Source organism: Globicephala melas, chromosome 16 (genome assembly GCF_963455315.2).
Source record: "Globicephala melas chromosome 16, mGloMel1.2, whole genome shotgun sequence".
Classification (NCBI taxonomy): domain Eukaryota; kingdom Metazoa; phylum Chordata; class Mammalia; order Artiodactyla; family Delphinidae; genus Globicephala; species Globicephala melas.
Genome location: NC_083329.1, coordinates 2485158 through 2506579, shown reverse-complemented (window position 1 = coordinate 2506579; position 21422 = coordinate 2485158). Strand labels below are relative to the sequence as shown.

The window sequence follows — 21422 nt, the reverse complement described above, 5'->3', positions numbered from 1 at the left end:
GGGGGACCTTGGGGCCAGATGTTTTGGAATTCAAAATTTTTTGGATTCTGTGTTAAAGGGCAGTATGCATACTGCATGAAACACCTTCAGCGGGATCTGGAACAGCATAAATCAAAGACAATATTTCTGCAGCAAAAATGTGTGAATATTCACAAATATTAACCCGAAGTGTGATATATAAAGGCTATAGTCTTATGTTAGTTCCAATGAGTTTGCTCCAAACTTAGGGGGAAACTTCTAAGTTTTAGAACTTTTTGCATTTCAGAATTGAAAATAAAGTACTGCTGTGGACCTGTATTACTACCTCTACTTTAAAAACTTTGCATGTATGTGTCTTGCAGTTGAGATTAAATGACCCGCTTTGTCGTCCAGTTTCAATTTCACTGTTCTTTGCACCTAAGGCTGCTTTTTCAGATGCTTGAGCCAACTGTTTGGGTAATGGGGGTACAAACGCTTGGTCCCTGAAGTAGTGACAGATGGTCTCCTTGACCAAACTACTCAGGTTCCTCTGAAATCTCTTATCAACTAGGCTCTGACCTTTGGGCTCCCGTGTTCATCCCTGCATTTTCCAGTTTCAGCAAGAATCTTGCTAAGGCAACTTAGCCAGAAGCCCCCAGCCTTGGTTTCTGATTGGGCTTCTCATCCAACATCCCCCAGGGGTTGTCTGGTCATGGTGGCCTGCTTTCAGCAAGAATGCTGCTAGGTTAGTTTAGCTAGAATCTCTTCTTACCCTTGATGTTTCCTCGTAGAAATTTTCCATCCACTGACCCCACTCCCCCACCCCGCCATGCTCCTTGGCTATAAGTTACCACTTTCCCTTGTATTTAGAGTTGAGCCCAATCTCTCCACTCCTGCAAAAGCCCATTTCAGTAGTCACTATACCTGTCACAGTGGGGTCCCCCTGAGTAAAGTCTGCCTTATCATTCTTTAACAAGTGTCATGATTACTTTTTTCTTTAACACAATTGGTATATTTAGAAGGACGCAGTTTAGCTTATCACACTATTTACCACACATCAGTCATTTGGGTACCAACCGAAAGATGTATACTAAACCTCTTCTATTATTTACCTAGTATATTTAAATTCTTAATATCTTAAAATTTAAGACTTTAAAAATAATACAAAATATCTATAAAGTGATAGTTTAAAGGACTTGTTATTCTAATACGTTAAATACATTAACAGAAGAAAACAGGAGGAAGCTTCATGACATTGGATTCTTGCATATGATGCCAAAAACAGTCAACAAAAGAAAAATTAGATAAACTGAACTGTATAAAAATGTAAAACCTTTGTGCATCAAAGGACACTATTAACACAGTGAAATGCAACCCAAGAAATGGAGTAAATATTTGCAAATTATATATCTGATAAGGAGTTAACATCCACAACACATAAAGAACACCTACAGGGGCTTCCCTGGAGGCGCAGTGGATAAGAATTTGCCTGCCAATGCAGGGGACACGGGTTTGGTCCCTGGTCCGGGAAGATTCCACATGCCACAGAGCAACTAAGCCCGTGCACCGCAACTACTGACGCCCACATGCCTAGAGCTTGTGTGCTACAACAAAAGAAGCCACCGCGATGAGAAGCCCACACACTGCAACGAAGAGTAGCCCCTGCTCGCCACAGCTAGAGAAAGCCCGTGTGCAGCAGCGAAGACCCAGCATAGCCAAAAATAGATAAATAAAATTTTAGTAAAAAAAAGAACACCTACAACTCAACAACAAAAAACAAACAACTTGTTTAAAAAACAAAGGACTGGAATAGACGTTTCTCCAAAGATGACATACAAATGGCCATGAAAAGGTGCCCAGCATCACTAATCATTAGGGAAATGCAAATCAGAATCAAATGAGAGAGACTTCTCTGGTGGTGCTGCTATTAAGAATCTGCCTGCCAATGCAGGGGACACAGGTTCAAGCCCTGGTCTGGGAAGATCCCACATGCTGCAACTAAGCCTGCGAGCCACAACTACTGAAGCCTGCGTGCCTAGAGCCCGTGCTCTGCAACAAGAGGAGCCAACGAGAGAAGCCATCAAAATGAGAAGCCTGTGCACCGCAACGAAGAGTAGCCCCTGCTCACTGCAACTAGAGAAAGCCTGTGTGCAGCAACAAAGACCCAAGGCAGCCAAAAATAAAAATAAACAAATTGATTAATTTAAAAAAATTCTTTAAAAAAAAATTCTTTAAAAACCAAATGAAATGCCTCTTCATATCCATTAGGACAGGGGTCCCCAACTTTTGTGGCACCAGGGACCGGTTTCATGGAACACAATTTTTCCATGGACCAGGGAGGTGGGGGATGGTTTGGGGATGATTCAAGCACATTACATTTATTATGCACTTTATTTATATTTTCATTACATTGTAATATATAATGAAATAATTATACAACTCACCATAATGCAGAATCAGTGGGAACCCTTAGCTTGTTGTCCTGCAATTAGATGGTCCCATCTGGGGGTGATGGGAGGCAGTGACACCCAAAGTGTGTTGCTTATATCCAGTCTACTCTGTAAGATGCGGCTTAACTGTCACTTGCCGCTCACTGATAGGGTTTTGATATGAGTCTGCAAGCAGTTGATTTATTATGGTGTCTGTGCAGTCAAACCTCTCCGCTAATGGTGATCTGTATTTGCATCCGCTCCCCAGTGCTAGCATCACCGCCTCAGCTCCACCTCAGATCATCAGGCATTAGATGCTCATGAGGAGCGTGCAACCTAGATGCCTTGCACGTGCAGTCCACAGTAGTGTTCGAGCTCCTACTCCTTCGAGAATCTACTGCTGCCGCTGATCTGACAAAAGGTGGAGCTCAGGAGGTAATGCAAGCGATGGGGAGCGGCTGTAGATACAGAGGAAGCTTCGCTCACTTGTCCACCGCTCCCCTCCTGCTGTGTGGCCCGGTTCCTAACAGGCCACGGACCAGCACCGGTCCATGACTTGGGGATTGGGGACCCCTGCATTAGGAGGGCTATTATAACACAAACAAACAAACAAGTGTTAGCTAGGATGTGGGGGAACTGGGACCCCTGTTCGAGGGGAGAAGGCAAGAAGGTAAAATGGTGCAGCCACTATTAAAAACTGTATGGTATTTCCTCAAAAAGTTAAACATAAAATTATGATATGATCCTGCAATTCCACTTTTGAGTATACACACTAAATAATGGAAAGAAGGGATTTGACCACCTATGTTCATAGCAGTACTATTCACAGTGGCCAAAAGGTGGAAACAACCCAAGTGACCATAGATGGGTGAATGGATAAGCAAAATGCAGTCCATCCATACAATGGGATATTATTCAGTCTTTAAAAGAAAGGAAATTCTGACACAGGTTACAACGTGGATGAACCCTGAGGACATTATGTGAAATGAAATAAGTGGGTCACAGAAGGACAGGTACAATACAATTCCACTTCTATTAAATAGCAGAGTAGTCAGACTTACAGACAGACAGCTGCAGGGTGGCTCCTGGGGGCTGGGGGAGGGGACAGAGTAGTCAGACTCACAGACAGGCAGCAGCAGGGGCTGAGGGAGGGGAATGAAGAGTTGGTGTTTAAGCGGGGCAGAGTTTCAATTAGGAAGATGAACAGAGTTCTGGACACCGGTGGTGGTGATGGTTGCACAGCAATGTGACTGTGCTTAATGCCACTGCACTGTACAGTTAAAAATGATTAAAATGGTCATCTTATGTTCTGTGTATTTTACCACAATAAAAATAAATAAAAGTTAACTATTAAAAGAAAAGTTGTTTCTCTGTGCACCACTTCCAGTCACCTTGCACACCACCTACAGGGAAAGCGGCTCTCAGAGGAAGGTACCTGAGCTCCGATTCCACCTGGTCAATTTCCAGCACCTGGGCAAGCTGCTTTGATTCCTCAGCTTTAAATATATATATATAAACGGTGCCTCCTACAGTGGAGTGCTCCGAGTTTACAGTGAGACACCGTCTGTATAGTGCCCAGCGTGATGCGTGGTACTTGGCAAGCCCGCAGTTCACTGTAGCTGGAATGAGGAATCTCTAGTCTTTCCCAGCCGAGCACTGGACCGACCAATCGGAGTCCAGGAAGTTTGTGGAGAGGTTTTGTTCGCTTAACAAGTGAGGTGTGCTGGGGGGAGTGTTCATTCCTGACCCTCAGTTTCCTCATCTGTAAAATAGGAATAAAGCCTTCCAGGGAAGTCAGAGCTTCATGGAGTAGCTGGGGGTTGTCTTTAATAACATGCGCAGCTCCGCTTCCCTCAGATGGGTTGTGCCCATGCGCATGTGTCTTGCGCGTCTGTGTCTGTGTATGTGTTGTGAGGAGGGGGCCAGAAACAGTTTTGATTCAACTGTTGCAAGGTCATTACTTCTACTCTTCCATTGACTTAACCTTCCTCCTTTAAATCTTTAGTGACCTCTCTAAAAGATGACTACCTCTGCTTATCTTGTTGGCATGTAACAGAGAATATATATAGTGTATCTATATACATGCATATCTCCAGAAACACATAGCCTGGCACATAATAAGTGTTTAATAAATGCTCTTTCCCTTCCTTCTTGCCCTCTTATTTTAAAAAAATTCCCAGAACTACTTTGGGCACTAGAATAGGTTATTTTTTTCCTTTGAAATTCACAGTTTCTTTAGACATTATATGACAATGTCGGTTATCGTCTTTGCCTGGAAACACTTCTCCCTAAACTGCAACAGCTCTCCTTCTTGTTTTTCAGAGGCCGAGGGAACTGTCCCTCCGGAGAGAAGCCGAGCCCACCCCGCCCCCACCCCATCTGCCTGATTCCGGTCCCTCAGGGCACTCATGCCTTGATGGTGGGAAGCTTTCTTTTTTTATCCATTGATGTTCCATATCCCCTCCAGGAGGACTGTTCTCCACTGGGCAGATGCAGGCCTGCAGTTGGCACTCAGGAAATAACCATACACTGGGCGTTAACAGACTTTAGTGGTCAATTTTGCAACATTGATCTCACTTCATCCTCCCAGCAACACAGCAGGGCTTGGGCTGTCTTCATGTTCAGATAAAGGAACAGAGAAACATCAGGCTCAGAGATGTTGCCTGCAGTGCCCAGGGCTGCAAAAGGTTGAAGGGCAGACCTGGATTCAGACACAACTCTGTCCGGATTTCTTACCCTTTTGCACGCCTTGCCTTTGGTTCTGGTGGAAAGCCTCCTTGTTAAGCTGCAAACCTCGTGAGTTTGATCAAACAAACAAACAACAGTTCAACAAACAAAATGGCTCTGCTAGTTGCCCCAAGGGCCTTAATTTCACCACACAATTTTCCAGACGCTGCTGGCAGGTACAGAGTCCCAGTCGGCTTCCTCAAGGTGAGCCTCTGCTGCACCCGGACATGAATAATCTTTATTCTGATCACCCACCTTTGCATTCGAAGTGGTTCATGAACGGGAGTGTGTGGCCAAGGGCTTCTCCTCTTGAGAATCTGTGTCCCCAGCGCCCAGCACAGGCGGGACCCAGCGTGAGTACTCAGAGCTAGGCCAATGAATGAATGAGTTCAGCAGAGGTAGCTGTGTGGCATCAGCTCCAGCCACAGCCCAGGGAGGCCTCAAGACAGGTGCCCCTGCCCTCCTGGCCCCTCTGGGCTGTTTTTAGCTAAAGACATCTAACATCGCTGGGATTTTAAATGGGACAAGGAAGAACAGAGTGCACAAGCCGTGCACTAGTCCACCTCTTGTCTCGGTGATTACATCTTATGCTTCTGGGCCACAGTCAAAGTGTTACTGAAGAGTGGCTGGTCAGGACTGCCTGCAGGTCCCCACGCTCTGCCTGCATCTTCTGCCTTGGTCTTCAGCTCAACAGTACACAGGTGACTTGAGGGCCCACGCGCCGTGGACAGCTGCTCCATCCCAAGACGGGTAATCTGAAGGATGCCTGTCTCTCCAGAAAGTCAGCGCATGTTCATCTTCCTAAGGGTCATGGTTTTGTTCCCACGTCATTTTAACTCAGGTTATTACTTTTTTTATGGCAAGACTCAGTATAAGATTTTTCTAAATGCAATCCTTATAATGATCCAGGAATATTTCATTAAGGCAAATAAGAATAACAATAATAATAACCCATCATTTTCAACTTTCAAAATAATATCTCTACATGGAGACCTTTGTGATCTGAGCCATTTCCCTATATTATTTCCTGACATTGTAAATATGCTCTTCAGGGATGATCAAAAATAGATAATTATTTGAAAGACGTTATGACCAGTGCAAGTCAGAGATTTGTATGATACAGTATAACATATGTGCCCCCGTCCATCCCATAATGGAACTGTAAACACTTGCTTTACGCCGCAGGCCAGGATTTTATAGTCTGCTAAACAGGTGCCGTAGAAAAATTGAAATATTAATAAACCACAAACGCGCCTTCTAAAAGCAATAGCTTTAGGTTCGAACAGAAAGTAGTAACTGTATTTCATTTTAACCTACCCCTGCTTCTAATCGCTGGGTAATGATTGTTAAGTGCCAGACACCAGTGTACTTCCTATGAGACACTATGTTTCCACAATAGGTTAAAATTTTAGCATGATGTTTTATATTTCATCCTAAGATTTTTTTATTTGCAAGTATATGAAGTCACACTGGCTATGTTTGAGAATCCATTTTTGGCATGTATTTTCATGTAAATTATAAGGTGTTTTTGCCCCTCAGCTCTCACAATATAGTAAGGAGAAACCCCCAGGATGTGGAAATATGACTGAGGCCGCGTTAGTATGTGGGTTGGAAATAATGATTATAAATGACTCGGTAGGTAGAGAAAATAAGGGGAGAAGACTTACTGGGGAGAAGTAAAAAAGCTTGCTCTCTTTATGCACAGCTGGAAGAAAGCACCATGAAAGATGTATTACTAGTCACCTTCTTTTTATTTCTAAGGGGTTTTTATTAACCCCTTTTTATCTATCAAAATAAACTGATTGCCAGCAGATGCCATATTTTCTGACTATTTGAAATTATAAAACGAAAGCAAAGGCACACAAACTCACATACTATATCTTCCGGTAAATAAGAGACAAACCCCTCCAAAGAGATTGCTAAATAGTGTTAAAGATTTTTATAGCCATCCCTTAAAACAGAACATTTCATTTAAGGATCGGAGCAGGCCTCGGGATTCCTCAGAATGTGGCTCCCCCCTGCTGTGTTAGTGGACAGGAATTCCAGAACACTGTTATTAATATTTATGTCCCATCATAAAAGGACATATATCTGTAGGGTAAATACAGTTATGCCCGATAATAACTCTGTCCTGAGTAAGGAATGATATAATAACCTGATTCAATGGGAGAAAAAAAAACAGGGCCCAGAATCCATGTGAAGTGTACCCAGTCATTTCTAGCTGTGATGCAGTGACAGAGAACATGCGGAAACCAGAGAAGCAGCATTTCATCCAAGTGGGCGAGAGCATCTTCCTGGTCCTTACCCGTTGGGGAGAAAGGCCTGAGAGTTTGGGGCAATAGGAATAAACACAGCAGTTTAGGAGCTGGGGCCTCCCGTGTAGAGGGGCTGGGGGTGTGAGGGTAGCAGGCTGAGACTGAAGACCTACCTGACGCCCCGGGAGCTTTGCCTCTTCCATCTCAGCCCTCAGGGCAGCCGCAGCCTGACTTCTGACGGCTCAGTGCCTGGCAGAGCTGGTGTGTCGTGTCCGTGCAGAATCGGCCAGACGTGTTGCTTTCTCCTTCAGGTCCACGCCATAAAGGGTTAGCCAGTTTAGGGTCCCCCACTTCTGCCTCTTATCATAGGAAGGAGACTTTCCCCCTCTGTATCTCCTGTTATTCATTTCTTAGTTCAACAGATATGAACTGAGAAAAGAATGTATGTCATAGCTGGAAGGTCTAAAGGTCATGTTGGCATCGACATTTTTACATGAGATATTTGTTCTGATTAAAATAGTGAAGTGTATTTCATACAAATGAGCAAATAATAGATACTAACTTAAACTTAGGCTAATGGAGTCACCACCAAGTTTTTGCTTTACTCTGGTGAAGAGACACAACCATGGAGGTTTAGTTACTTCATCAAGAGAACATGAAAGACTGACCCATTTATTTTATATACGTACTACAGGGCAATAGCGCCTATGCATCATCTAAAAATCAGTGGTTTGCTTTTTTCCTTTCTTGTTTGGTTCTAGAGGAAAGAATTTAAAGTTGGCAAGGAAGGGACAGCTCTGCTCACGGTGTTTGCTGGACACTCCAGACATCCACTCTGTGACATGACATCTCCAGGCAAAAGCAGCCTGTGAGAGTGCCAAGGTCAGCGGGACAGAGGACCTGTGAACTCAAAAGCCTAGGTGGAAGGATTCTCTTTGAGACGTGACATCTTGGAGCCACACGGCCCAAAGGAGCTTGCCTGGTTAGAACTTCTTAGTTCTCTTAAGAATTACCCCTCATTTTACAAGTGATCTTGTTTGTGACACCAAGGCAAACTCATTTGTATCCTCAGTTTCTCAAATTTGAAACAAGAATTACAAATACAAGCAGAAAATTGACTCCAAATGGACCTGGAGAATAAATACATAGACACACACGCGCGCACACACACACACACACACACAAAACGCTGTTTATATGTAAAACGTTTGACTCAAGACAACACACAGCTGCATACAAACATACACAGTGACTATGTACACTCGTGATCAGCAAAGTGCCATGGAATCTTCTTCCGGGTGATCACATGGAAAACTGAAACTTCAGGTAGGCAAAGATGTATGTGGCAGTGTATGTGTAAGTTTTTCCTTCTCTCTCTCTGCACATGACCCTTCCCTCCAACCCCATACTAGCGGCTTTCATATGTACAGCACAGACTTGGTACATCTTACAGGACCTCAAATACACTGCCAATCGAACTGAGAAGGCAGGAGGTGTTAAAAATTGGCAAGTCAGGGTAAAGCACGTTTTTGGTGGATCAGAAGAACCTCTATAGATAGAGCATCAGTTTGTGTTAATTCTGAATTGTGACGTCTCCAGGTTGAATAAAGAAACCACTCAACAAAGGATGCTCCTTCCCCAGCCTGAAGAAGCGGCTGGTGCCACCTACAGCCTGGAAACTGGCTCTACAATCCTCACCTGCCGCCCTGGCTGGTCTTCTGTGGAAGACACATTAGAATTGATGCAGGGGATGGAAAATGGGTAGTCAACTCTCAAGATGAATTTTCCCTGATAAATTGTCAACAACTAGAAACGTGTTTAAAAATTATTTTGACTAAAGAGCTTTTGAATATTGTAGCAATTAGATCAAGATTTGTGAACTACATTTTCTATAAATATATTTCTTCTAGAGAGCACCTTATGGGAGGTGGTCACATTTTTTTTTTTTGCCCTATAGCAACCCAAAAACGTTCAACTCAGTGCTAGATTGGGTTAGTGGGTACACGCTTATTCAAATTGTCTTATTTTAGGGGAAAAGAGATTACTGTGAAACCATCAGATAACATACACTTCTGAAAAGAAATGAAATGTATTTTTATCGGTGGAGCCAAGATGGAGTACGTCTTGAAATGTGTTTTACACATAAGCTTGCTCATAAATTGTCCATTCACTGCTTCGAAACCTTTTTTCACATGTGAGGAGCTGTCAGAGGTCCCTAACAAACACGAGTCTTATGTAGTTTACTGGATATGTAATTCTTCTTTTCTTTGAAAATAATTATTTTTCAAGCAAGTGCAGCAAAAATACAACCAATAAAAATCTCGCTATGGCAGCATAAACAACCTTTATAGCCAGCATATACATAGAGTTCTTCCAATAACAGCAGTTTCTGGTAAGGAAGGGAACAAAAAATTGGCCAGACATTGCCAAGGTCAAGTGCGGGGCTCCTAAGCGTTGACAGAGGAAACATCACAGCCCATTCCCACTTCCCTATCGCAGACTAGTTCTTGGTTATCAGGGTGATAGTTGTAGCATCCCAGTTGCCAGGGAGGCCCTTGGGCCAAGGAGAACAGGGCTGGTCACTTGGTTGGACCCAGTGTCCAGTTTATCTCAACGTGGTTTGTGAGACAACCTTCCCAAGCCCCATTCTTGGGGCCGCCAAAGCTGATGGACAGCGGGGTGAAATTCCCTGGAGGGCTCCCGAGGGGCAGAACACAGACTGTCCACTTCTTAGTTACCCCACTCTCGGTCCAGGCCGGTGGTCCCTCAGCAGGACTGTGCCAGGGTGGGTGGCAGGGCTAGGGCGGGCCGATGGGGGTCGACTTCCGAGAATGTGGTCCAGGGATTCTTCTCTGGGGTTCTGGTCAACCCGTTGGGGCTCCCGGGAGGGGCGTTTGTTTCGGCCCTTCCAGACCTGCGCCCAGCCGTGGTCACGTGGCCACGACCCCTGCTCCGGGCCACCACGTGGATGGAGCCCGCAGCATTGGGACCCGGGGCCACCCCAGCTCCGCGCGGACTCCTCCCCAGGAGCTCTGTGTCGGCAGGTTCTCAGCAGACGTGCGGGTGCTCATTTATGCCATTTATAGTAGCTCGAGAAGATGTTATCGCAGCTTGAGAACGGAAATTAAAATATGTATCCTTCAGGTGCAAATCTACTGTACTTACAGTTTTACTGTTTCTCAGCAGGGGGCTCCATTAATCTTGTAACAGTGAAATTCCTAAGGAAATTAATTCCCTCCAGTTGGGGTTATTCTCAACCGGCCTTCGGAGGCAGAGTGACTGGGATTTAGGAGTCTCTCTTAAAAGAGAGGGCGCACTGGCCATTTTCCTTGAGTAACAACACTTCTTAATGCCATGCTTTGCCCATTAAAAACCCTGTGTGTGTCTTGGCTCCTCAAGGGAGTGTTTACAAAAACCTAGCCAGGCGGGAATTCAATTCCAAATCCTCCCCTGTAACGACCAGGTGTTTTTCTCCACCTGGGTTATCTGTGCCCACCTAGTACTCAGCACTGTGCCCTGTTGGGGAGTAACACTGGGGCCCAGGAGGGAATGATGTGTCACCAAACGTGGGATGGCTAAAATATTTCCTCACCCATTCAGGAGCGGTGAAATGTTAGCTGTCGTTAAAAATAATTACACCTCAGCCACACAAACACATCCCTTTTGAACTGAGGTCCATTCACAGACACAGGGTGCGGCACCTTTGCCGCCAGGAAGGCCCCCTGCAGCCCTCTCTGAAGCTTGTGCTCTGCCAGGCCAGGACTTCAGCCGCCAGGACCCAGAGCCTCAGCTTCCCGGTCCCCACGGTCCCAGCCCCTGAGGTGCCACACAGCCTTCTCAGCAAAACCTAATTGCCCCATCCTTTGCAGGGCTGTGCTGCTTGGAGAGCTGTCCCTGGTTCCTGACCAAGTGGGCCGGAGAGCCCGGAGAGGCCCCTGCCCAGGGCCACGAAGTGTCACTGGGTTCCCTAGGGGGAGCCCTCTGCCCCAAGAGGGTATAGGATGTAGCTAAATGATGCTTATATATGGGTCAGCAGAATGTCAGTGTCTGGGATTAACCCACACTGGGGACAAAGGCCAAAATCAGCCCCAGCATCTTGCTTTCCTGTGGTTTTGAGTCTTCATGCACTAAGTTCTGTATGATAATGATGAGTTTTCCCCTCTGTGCCTGAACACGCTCAGAGAAACAGAGGACTGGGCTCTCCAAAGTATGAGCAGCGTGCAGGATGGGGTGCAGTGGGGGCAGGACAGGGAAGGCCATGGAATGAGTCCCGGCACTGCCCCTTCCCTGCTGTGGCTTTGGGCAATTTCCTTAGCTATAAAGTGGGGCAGGTGTAACTGAGCAGGGCCCTATGGGGCCTTCCCAGGACAGAACTGCACCCTGCCTCCCATGTCCTCTGCCTGACTCTTGTCTGCAGAAAAACTTTAGCCTCCTAGGCCTTGCCCGAGTTCCAAAGAATAAATTTAATCAGAGAAGTGAGAAAATGCAGAGAGAAAGGAAAATGGTCAAGCAAGACAAAATAATAGTTTAAACAAAGTCCAGGGCCTTTAGTTCCTCCTCAAGGGCTATAGATAATATTCTGAGCCATGTCTTTGGAGCTGTTTTGCAGATACTGAAGCCCCTGCCAGGTGGAAGAAGTTAACTGCATGCTGCCCACAAGCACGCAGAGCCCAGACCAGCTGGAACCAGAAGGTTGATGATGTTGACTCTCGATGACCTCACCACCAAGCAATCAGAAGTATGTCCACGAGCTGATCACGCACCCCACAACCCTCCTCCCTTACCTGTCTTTAAAAAGCTTTTCCTGAAAGCCTTCGGGGAGTTTGGGCCTTTTAAGCACTAGCTGCCTGGACTCCTTGCTTGGCTCCTGCAATGAATGCTGCACTTTCCTTCACCACAACCCGGGGTCAGTAGATTGGCTTTACTGTGGGTGGGTGAGAGGACCTAAGTTTGGTTTGGTAACACAGGCAGTGATGTCTTTGCATCATGATCTGGAAGCAGCAAGGACTTTGGAAAGCTGAAAAGCACTACATAGCTGTGTACACCCTTATCTACCTGTAACTCAGATGTGACAGCCCCCCAAAATGTGGCTTGGGCTCAGGGCTGAGTGGAATGGTCTTTGTTGTGAAATCAGAGCATTTTAAAGCTCAGAGATTCACTTGCTGAACATTAGGCCTGTTGATATCAATAGTGATAACAGCAAAAAGGGCAGGAGGCAGAACTGGAAAGATTTTTAGGGAGTTTTCCCAACTTTATTTTTAAGGTAGGGAGCATGCTCTCTAGCTGGTATATCCTGCTTTCAGCAAATTCCATTTAAAGAAGGAAAAATCAGGATTTTTAACAGTTACATTAGATGGGTGATTCTTGCATTTTTTGAAAAAGATTCACTATTGCACATTTCCCTAGTGCATTACAATTTCATTATTTTTAAATTACAAAGCCCATCCATGTTCTTTGAAAAAAATGCAAGTGAAATGTTTTTAGTATTGATGTGTAAGCTTCCTTCAAATTAGAGATATAATTCTTGTACAACATTTGGTGCAGATGTGTTTCCAAACATACTAACATTTCAATGAATGACTCCAAAGAAGTTTAAAAAACAAAAAAAGAGAAAGAAAAAATGCAGGTGACACTAGGAAGCATATAATGTAAAAGGTGTAGGTCCTCCCTTTAAAACTTCCCTATTTTCACTCTCTGGGCACAAGTTCTTCTAACACTTTGGAGAACATCCTTCTGAAGACCTTTTGCTATGCTACATTTAGCTATACGGAGTTACATGTTTTATTTACATATAATTCTGTTTAAAAATGGTCATCAGAGCATACATCTTGTTTTGCAACATGCTGTTTTCTCCCTTCCCGGTGCATTTTTTCATAGTAGTCTCTAGATTTTATTTACGGTTTTTTAAAAAACTAACCTTTTTATTTTAAAATGATTGTAGGGTCACATGCAGTCATAAGAAATAACAGAGAGAGATTCTGCCTATGCTTTTCCCCAAAGATAGCATCTTGAAACACTGTAGTACAATACCACAACTAGGATGATGATATTCATACGATCTGTCCATCTTCTTCCATTTCTCCAGTTTTACTTGTACTCTTTGTATTTTGTGCGTTTAGGTTTGTGTACCTACCACCAAAGTCAGGATACAAAACAGTTCCTCACCACTCTCTTATTGCATTTTAGATAATGGAATTTACCATCTTCAGGAACACCCACTTCTCAGGATGAGGCACATATGTAACTAAAGACCACTTTCAATCACTGGAGCAGAGTTGCCCAAGAGAAAATACAAAGTGAGCCACAAATGAAAGTCACCTATGTAATTTAAACATTTCTAGTAACCACATTTAAAAGGTAGAAAGAGGTAAATTTAATTTTAATAATATATTTCACAAAACCCAGTATATCAGAAGTAGTATTTCAACATGCAATCAATGTAAACATTATTAATGAAATATATTACATAATTTTTTTTTTTTTTTTGTAATAAGTCTTTGAAACTCCACAAGCCCACTTCTCCACCAGCTGCAGGTAGAGAGCATGTACTGAGCACCTGCCACGTTCTTGGCTCTAACTTAGGCACTGGGACAGAGACTCAGTTCCCGCCCTTGATGAGAACCGGGGCTGGTGGAGACTACAGGTGCAGTTCTAACCCGGTGAGATGTGCACGTGGTAGAAGGCACATAGGTGCCCTAACACCCACGGGAGGATCCATGGGACCTGCCCTCAAACTCAGTGCAGAGCCCGAGGACCCCCAGGAGGAGCCTCACGTGTCTGGGTGGAAGCGATGGCTTCAGTAAGATGGGAGCTCCAGGAGTGGCTCTTTGGAGAGCAGGCGGGGTGCAGTTTGGGGAGAACCAAAAAGACTCCCCTGGCCCCAGGGCAGATGGATGCTGGGCTCCGGAGGCAGGGGAGGGCGCTTGGCTGGCGGCTGAGGTTTCCCTGGTTATTGAGGATACTAGGACCATGGACAATTTTACCCAGGCCGGAGAGTGTGTGGGAGTTATAGGCAGGGGAGGTGGAAAGGTGGTGAGCGGACACTACCTGGGGCGTCAACATTAGGCGATGCCAAGGAGAGCCAGGGAAGACCCGAGGTTAGAGGAGCGTGGGGCCTGCGGACCTGAGTGAGAGGGTCCTGGGGCTGGGCCCGTGGTGCCGGAGGCGGCCCAGCGGCCCAGGCCGTGCTGCTCGGAGGTCACAGTGGGTGATGGGCTGTGCCCTGGCTGCGCCCAGGGATGGCCCCGCCGGCGGGTAGGTGGCGGGCCACGCGGTGGCGCGGGTTCGGGCTCTTCAGGACCGAGTTCGAAGCCCCTTGTCAGTGTTGAGTTTCGGAGAGGGCGCAACCTCCCTTTCCCTAACCTCCCATTCCATCCCCACCTTTACGTAATTTCCTTTTAGCTTAAAATTTCACTTTGTTAAACATACACTCACATCACACACAGCTGCCGTAGGAGTTGCAAGGAACGTACGGCGCCCCGACATCCGGGAACCCCAGAGGCCAGGATTCTTGACAGTCCGGAGCCCCGGGGGTCAGGAGCCTGGGGCTCTCACTTGGCCCGCCGGTAAGCCCCAACCTCCCGCGTTTCACCAGCTCCCGGCTTCCGCGCGGGCCTACAGGGCGGGGCGGGCGCGAGGGGCGGGGCTTCCGCGGGGGCCGGAGGCGGGGCGGGGCTTCCGCGTGCAGCCGCCCGAGCCCCTCCCCCATCGACCGCCCGCGCTCGATTGCTCTTGTCTGGCGGTGGCAGCATGGCGGCGGGGGCGGTTGAGGTGGCGGCTGCTGTTGTGGAGGTCGGCTCAGCCGGGCAGTTTGAGGAGCTGCTGCGCCTCAGAGCCAAGTGAGCGAGGCGGCGGGCGGCAGGGATGAGGGGAGGCGGCGGGGGCCGGCCGCGACGGCTGCCCGGCTCCCTCGCGCCCGGCCCGGCCTGGGCGGAGCGGCCGGCGCGGCCCGGACCCCGAGGCCAGGTCCCCGCCCCGGAAGGGGAGCGGGGTCCACCGCAGACCCCCGGCCCCGGCCCTCCGGGCGCCCCGAGGCCCGGGTCCCGCCCTGCCGCCCGGCCCGGCCTCCCGGGGCGCGGCGACGCGGGGACTCAGCCGCGGGTCGGGGGTGGGCACGGAGACCCCGGCCCCCGCCCTCTTCGTCACGGGCGGGAGGCGGAGGAAGGCCTAGCTGGGTCGGAGGTCCTGCCTCCTTTCCGAGGGGCGTTTAAGGGTGTTGGTGATGGGGTAGAGCGCACTGTGTGGCGCTGTCCGGGCCGAGGACGCGGGTCTCCTGTTTCCTGGACGGGCTCAGCCGCGGTCCGTTCTGGCTTGGCCCACGTGCCCCTCGCCCTTGGGATGGCGTTTGAAGGAGGCCCACCGGGATGCAGAGGCCGGGCCTGGGGGAACACATGGAAACCCGGAGCTTGCGAGTCGGCGCCGGCGGGCGGGCACGGGGCCTCCGCAGCGGTCTCGCGGCTTCCGCTGGCCGCGCTCTCGGGGGCTGGGCGGTGTCTCGGGGCATGGCCGGTGGGGGCGGCGGAGCGCCAGCCGATTGCCAGGGAGCCAGCCCCAGAGCCGCTGCGCACGTTTCATAACCAGGTCTCAGGAGTGTCCTCTGCGGTGAGAGGGGTAGGACAGTGCCCACCCGGGGGTGTGGGAGCGGACACGCGTGCTGCCTGTCCTCGCGGCGCCTTCGCGCCCGGGCTCTTCTGCGTGCGGCGGCGCGGCTGCGCGGGCTCGCTGGCAGTGGAAGCGTATCGGCGCGAGTGCAGGAGCGGATCGCGGTTGGAAGCGGGTAGTGAGTACGCTGGCGAGCGGCTGAGCTGCGGAGTGCGGGTGCGATGGGAGAGTTGCCGGCGATGGGAAGAGTTCCCGTCTGGCTTCGCCGCCGTGCTGAAGTTAAAGGTGTTCACCAGAGCCGCTCTTGCGGCATTTCCGGTCTTGCTGGGAAACTGCCAGAAACGGGCGAGTGGGGCGGGGGGGGGGTGCGCGAAGGGAATGACGTGGACTCATTGATGAAAGGTGATTCATCCAGCGCTCCCCCCATCTTACGGCGGCCCACTTATGGAGTGCCCCAGAGGCGGCGTCTTGAAAGGAGCAGGGCTCGGTTGGACCTGCCCTTCGTAAGTGTTCACGATCACCTGGAGGACTATTTTTTGCTTTTTGTGTGTTTCACATTTTTGATTTTATGTATCGTTTTTTAAAGAAAAAAGTCATTAAGACATCACAGTTGAAAAAGTTTAAATGTTAATTCTTGCCACGGGCCCGTACTTGAAATGATCCGGAAACCAATATACCTTTTTCGTGGTGATGAGTTTAAATGGGCACATGGGAAGGAAGTGATGCCTGGCATCTGCGGAAGGAACAAATCTCTGCTACTTTTGGTGAAATTGGCAGCATTTCAGAATATTAAATAGTACCTGTTAATGTAGTTACTTAACGTCTACTTTACAAATCTTCATTTCCCAGTATTAAAATTTCATGTGAATTGAAAATTTTTTTGCTTAAGTCAAATAATCAGATGTTTATATGTTACTGAGACCTCTGTTGGTCTATACAGTGGGGATATTAATACCCATTTACAGAGTAATTAAGGTTTTTACCCATTTGTAAAATATTTAACAGTCTATTATTATATGATCTTAATAGATGGTAGCTGGTGTTACCTGCAGAGGAATAACTATAAGAGAACACCTGTAATAACAGAGAAACAACCATTTATCAATCACTAATTATCTTACTGAAAAAGAACCAAGGTTCATTACATTGTTTAACATCACAGTAGTTAGTATTTGAATCTCGTCTTTCTCTAAAGGTTTTCCTTCAACAATGCACCCTGCATATTGGGCTGTCCATGAAGGTGGAGAGAACACTTACATATAATCCAAGAGAGGGTGACAGCGTTTGTTTGTTTCAGGTTTATGTCCTTATGATGTTAGGCATCGTGTACCTAATTGGAAAGTGGAAGTTAAGCATCTAAATATGAGAATATTGTGGATAATGTAAAATAACAACGTTAATATCATTCTTTAATGTTTTCAAAGTGCGTGCATAGTTTTGTTTGATCTTCCCAACCTCCCAGGGTGTTACTGCTGTTTAACAGATGTGGAAGTTAAGTTACTCTTCCAAGCCACATTAGGAGTAATGGAAGTTAAGTTGTGTACGTGTACTTTTTTCTTTTCTTTTTTACTTACGTTGGCACATACTGTTACAAAGTTTGGTAACTTATTTTAATTTTTTAAAAATGTACTCATTGTGAGCATTTTCCCATGTCATTAAACATTCTTTGACACGATTTTTAATGAGCTTATGATATTTTATTGTATGACCATTAAGAAAAGTATCTTGTTGAACAATAGATTTTTACAGTTATTTGCTGTGTAAAATACTGGGAAAATGTTCATATACGTACATTTTTGTCTCTTTAATGACTTCTGTAGGATAGATACTTGGAAGTGTGTAAGTATCTTGAAATTTCAGGAAGGTTCCAATTTAGTTTTTACTGGTAGGATATGAAAGTGCCATCTCACTTTATCCTTTCTTCATTGAATATTATGATTTTAAAAATCTTTTTTCATTTTGGTAAAAAGTGGTATCTAACTTTTAAAAGATTGAGGTATTAACTTATATACTGTAGTAAAATGCACAGATCTTAATTGCTGGGTGTGATGAATTTTGACATTTGTATTAACACAAGTATCCATCATTCAGGACAAGAATATAGAGCCCCAGAATGCTCTTCAGGCTCTTTCCAGTAATCCCCCACCAGTGATCTGCCTTCTGTCCCTGTAGATGAGTTGTGCCTCTTCTTTTACTTTATGTAAATGGAGTCGCAGAACTCCTGGTCTTTCATGTCTGGGTTGTTGTGCTCAGTGTGTTTTTGGGATTCATCCATGCTGCTGTGTATCTGTAGTTGGTTCCTTTTTTATTGCTGAGTGGTATTCCGTTGTGTTAATATACAGCAGTTTCTCCAGTTTGTGGACATTGGGTTACTTGCAGGTGTCGGCTGTTATGCACCAGGCTGCTGTGAACATTCCTGTGCAGTCGTTTCGTGGGCCTGTCTTCCTTCCCACCATCCCTTAGGCCCCAGAGGCCCCCCGCCACGCTGTGCAGAAGCTCTGCGAGAGGAGGCTGGAGTAGGCCGAGGCTCACGCGGGAGGCTTTGCAGGGCCAGGTAGCTCACTTCTGCCCTGCATTCCACTGGCCACAGCTCAGTTCCAGGGCCCCAGCCCGGGACACAAGCGAGACTGAGAGGTGTAGTCTAGCTGCATGCCCGAGAGGAAGAGGCAGCAGGGATTGGTGAAATACTTCCTCCATAGTCTCTACCCACCTACCCACATGTTGAAGCTCCTGCCTTCTGCTGCTGCACTTGGTACCCATGGAGTAGGGGCCCTGCCATGTGTCCTTTCCCACCTCAGGCGGCTCTGCCTTTAGAGCCTCCTGCTTTACTCTTGTGTGCCCCTGGGCAGCCCTCCTGTCTTCCTCGGTCCTGTCTGTGACCCCTGTCCTCCATTTTCCTTCGTTTCAGCACATGACCTTGTTTCCTACCTGGAAAACAGGACTTCCAGAAGCATCTTCCAGAGCTCTTCTTCGACTTGCCCCTCCCCCGACACCTACACATTTACTTGTAGCTTCACCCATTCTTGATTCCTTTGCTCTTGACCCGGAGGAGATTGTCCCTCTTCTCAAGGCGAATTCTTCTCTGCTCTCAGTTTCCCTCTCCTGCCGCCTTTGAGACCTTGAATCCTTAGCTGTCTCTCGTGTCTTCAGCCTCTCCCTCCCCATGTGCACTCTGTCCCCTCACAAAATAAACGATGAAAATTCTCTTGTATTGAAAAAAGCCCATTCCTTGATCCTGTCTTCATCCTTGCTCTCTCTCTGTTTACAGCCCAGTCTCTTACAGAGTAGGTTTCTAGCCGTCTCTGCTCCTCATCCTCAGTCCAGTGGTCTACACGCTGCTTCTGTCGTCCACTGGACTTAACTCTCACTGTTGCTGGTTGCCCTTCCTGCTGCATTTGATGATTGTCTCTCCTTCCTTCTTGACTTCTGGGAGACCCTAGAACCTTGCTGTGTGTCTTTTAGGTCCCTTCTCTGGTCTACCACCAGGGCTCCTTTGCCGCCATCTGTCCTAACTTAGTGTTGATGAGCCCCAGAGGCTCTGCCCTCGGCCTCCTCTTTATCCTCCTGCATGGATGAGCATGCTGCCGGCGCTGTTTCTTGATTCCCAGATCTGCAGATCAGGCATGGACTTCTTTCCTGAGCTCCAGACTATCACAGCCCACTAGACTTCCTTTCCTCTCAGGTTGGCAGCTTCTGTACTGTGATTCGTGGCTAGTGCTATCACTAGCCATCAGTCACTAAGCCAGGAACTTGCAGGTACTGAAATTTAGACTGTGCTCCAGTGCCACCAAATCCTGCCCCCAGCTCTCTGAAGTCCCCAGTGCCTCCCTCGGCTTCCGGCCCCCAACACTGCATGGTAGGCTCCTCCTTCTCTCAATACTTAGCTCACATGAGCCAAGTATTCTATTCCTTTCCTTGCGCAAGGTTAGTTGTCCTTTGTTTCCTTTCTCCGTGTAACATATTTTTCAATGTATTTTCTTCCTGGGTTTTCAGATTTTTTTGTAGTCAAGGGGGATTATATTTGAATTTGGAATTCTGTAAAACTGAAGTGTTTTTCAGTTGGGTATGAGGATAGAATTAAATAGATCTTTGCCAAGATAATTTTATATGAAAATAGTTGATAGGTACATACTGAGATTCTTGAGAATTTCATTGACAATTTATTAATTGCTATTCTGTCATCGATTTTTAGAAAATCTTCTGTAGCATAATAAAAGTATGTGAAAAGCAGCTCCCTTTTTTTCCCTTTGTTTTCTGCTTATATACCTTCATTTGCAACATTTTTTTTTTTTTGGTGCTACGCGAGCCTCTCACTGTTGTGGCCTCTCCCGTTGCGGAGCACAGGCTCCGGACGCGCAGGCTCAGCGGCCATGGCTTACGGGCCCAGCCGCTCCGCGGCATGTGGGATCTTCCCGGACCGGGGCATGAACCCGCGTCCCCTGCATCGGCAGGCGGACTCTCAACCACTGCGCCACCAGGGAAGCCCTGCAACATTTTATTTCTATTCCTATGGTCACTTCATCACAGTACCATGTCTAAAAAGTAAATACTAACATGAGTAGTAGTAACGCATATGCAGTCATTTTTCACAAACGTTGTGCCTTGACTACAGAAATCTAGTTTCCATCTTTCTTTCCTAAGGGTCTCAAAATAGAGTTAATTTACGTGGCTAGTAGTTGAGGTGGATGAATATTCAGAACCACTTCATGTGAGCTAAGTATTGACTCAAGAAATATCATTAACTTGGAAGTTCATCCAAAAGATTCTCAAGACCTTGCAAGTTGTTATATTTCTGTCTGTGTTTAATATAACAAGATTCTAGCAGTACAAAAACAATTCAGGCGGTCCTTGTACAGGTTTCTTTGCTAATAGAATTTGATCTGCATCAGTATTTGCTTATTTCTAAAGCTACTGTATTTTTAAAAACTGCATTTTATGGATTTACAGGTCCCTCCTTGTAGTCCATTTCTGGGCACCATGGGCTCCACAGTGTGGTCAGATGAACGACGTCATGGCAGAGCTAGCCAGAGAACACCCCCAGGTTTCATTTGTGAAGGTACTGTATTTTCAGTGTCATGTCTTTTAAGAATTTAATTCTGATTTATGGGTTAGACTACATTTTATTAACATATAAGGGAGGACTGGTGTGGGATTCCTCATGTTCATAGCTGGTGTTGGGATCACAGTAGATTATTCTTAAACATCTTAAAATGTTTTTGCATTTTTCAAGTACCGAGTGGTGTAAAACTCACCACACTTTCCCTGACACATGCTTGGTTGGGAGGACAGGATGGCAGTTGGGAGAGTGTCTACGTGGGCAAAAAGCAGATGAGATCATTCATTTTGGGGAATTGTGGTTTTAATATAGTAAAGGTAGTAACAAGACTTACTTCATTGAAAAGCTAGGTGTGACATGGAAAGTGATTCAAGAAAGAGTGTGTGAAGGCCGCTG

At 46.7% G+C, this 21422-nt stretch overlaps 1 protein-coding gene across 2 annotated transcripts in view; it reads left to right on the top strand.

Moving 5' to 3' along the window:
* Positions 1–15087: 15087 nt before the first annotated feature.
* GLRX3 (glutaredoxin 3) overlaps positions 15088–21422 on the top strand; it is a 31229-nt gene continuing 24894 nt past the window's right edge. Inside the window, exons 1-2 of one of the 2 annotated variants that reach the window (XM_030832111.3) lie at positions 15088–15207; positions 20918–21026. In XM_030832111.3, the coding sequence (XP_030687971.1) occupies positions 15119–15207; positions 20918–21026 (198 nt within the window). In that variant the 5' untranslated portion in view covers positions 15088–15118. Of the gene's footprint in view, positions 15208–20917; positions 21027–21422 lie in introns of those variants that run through there. The other variant, XM_060286269.1, reaches the window with a different exon arrangement.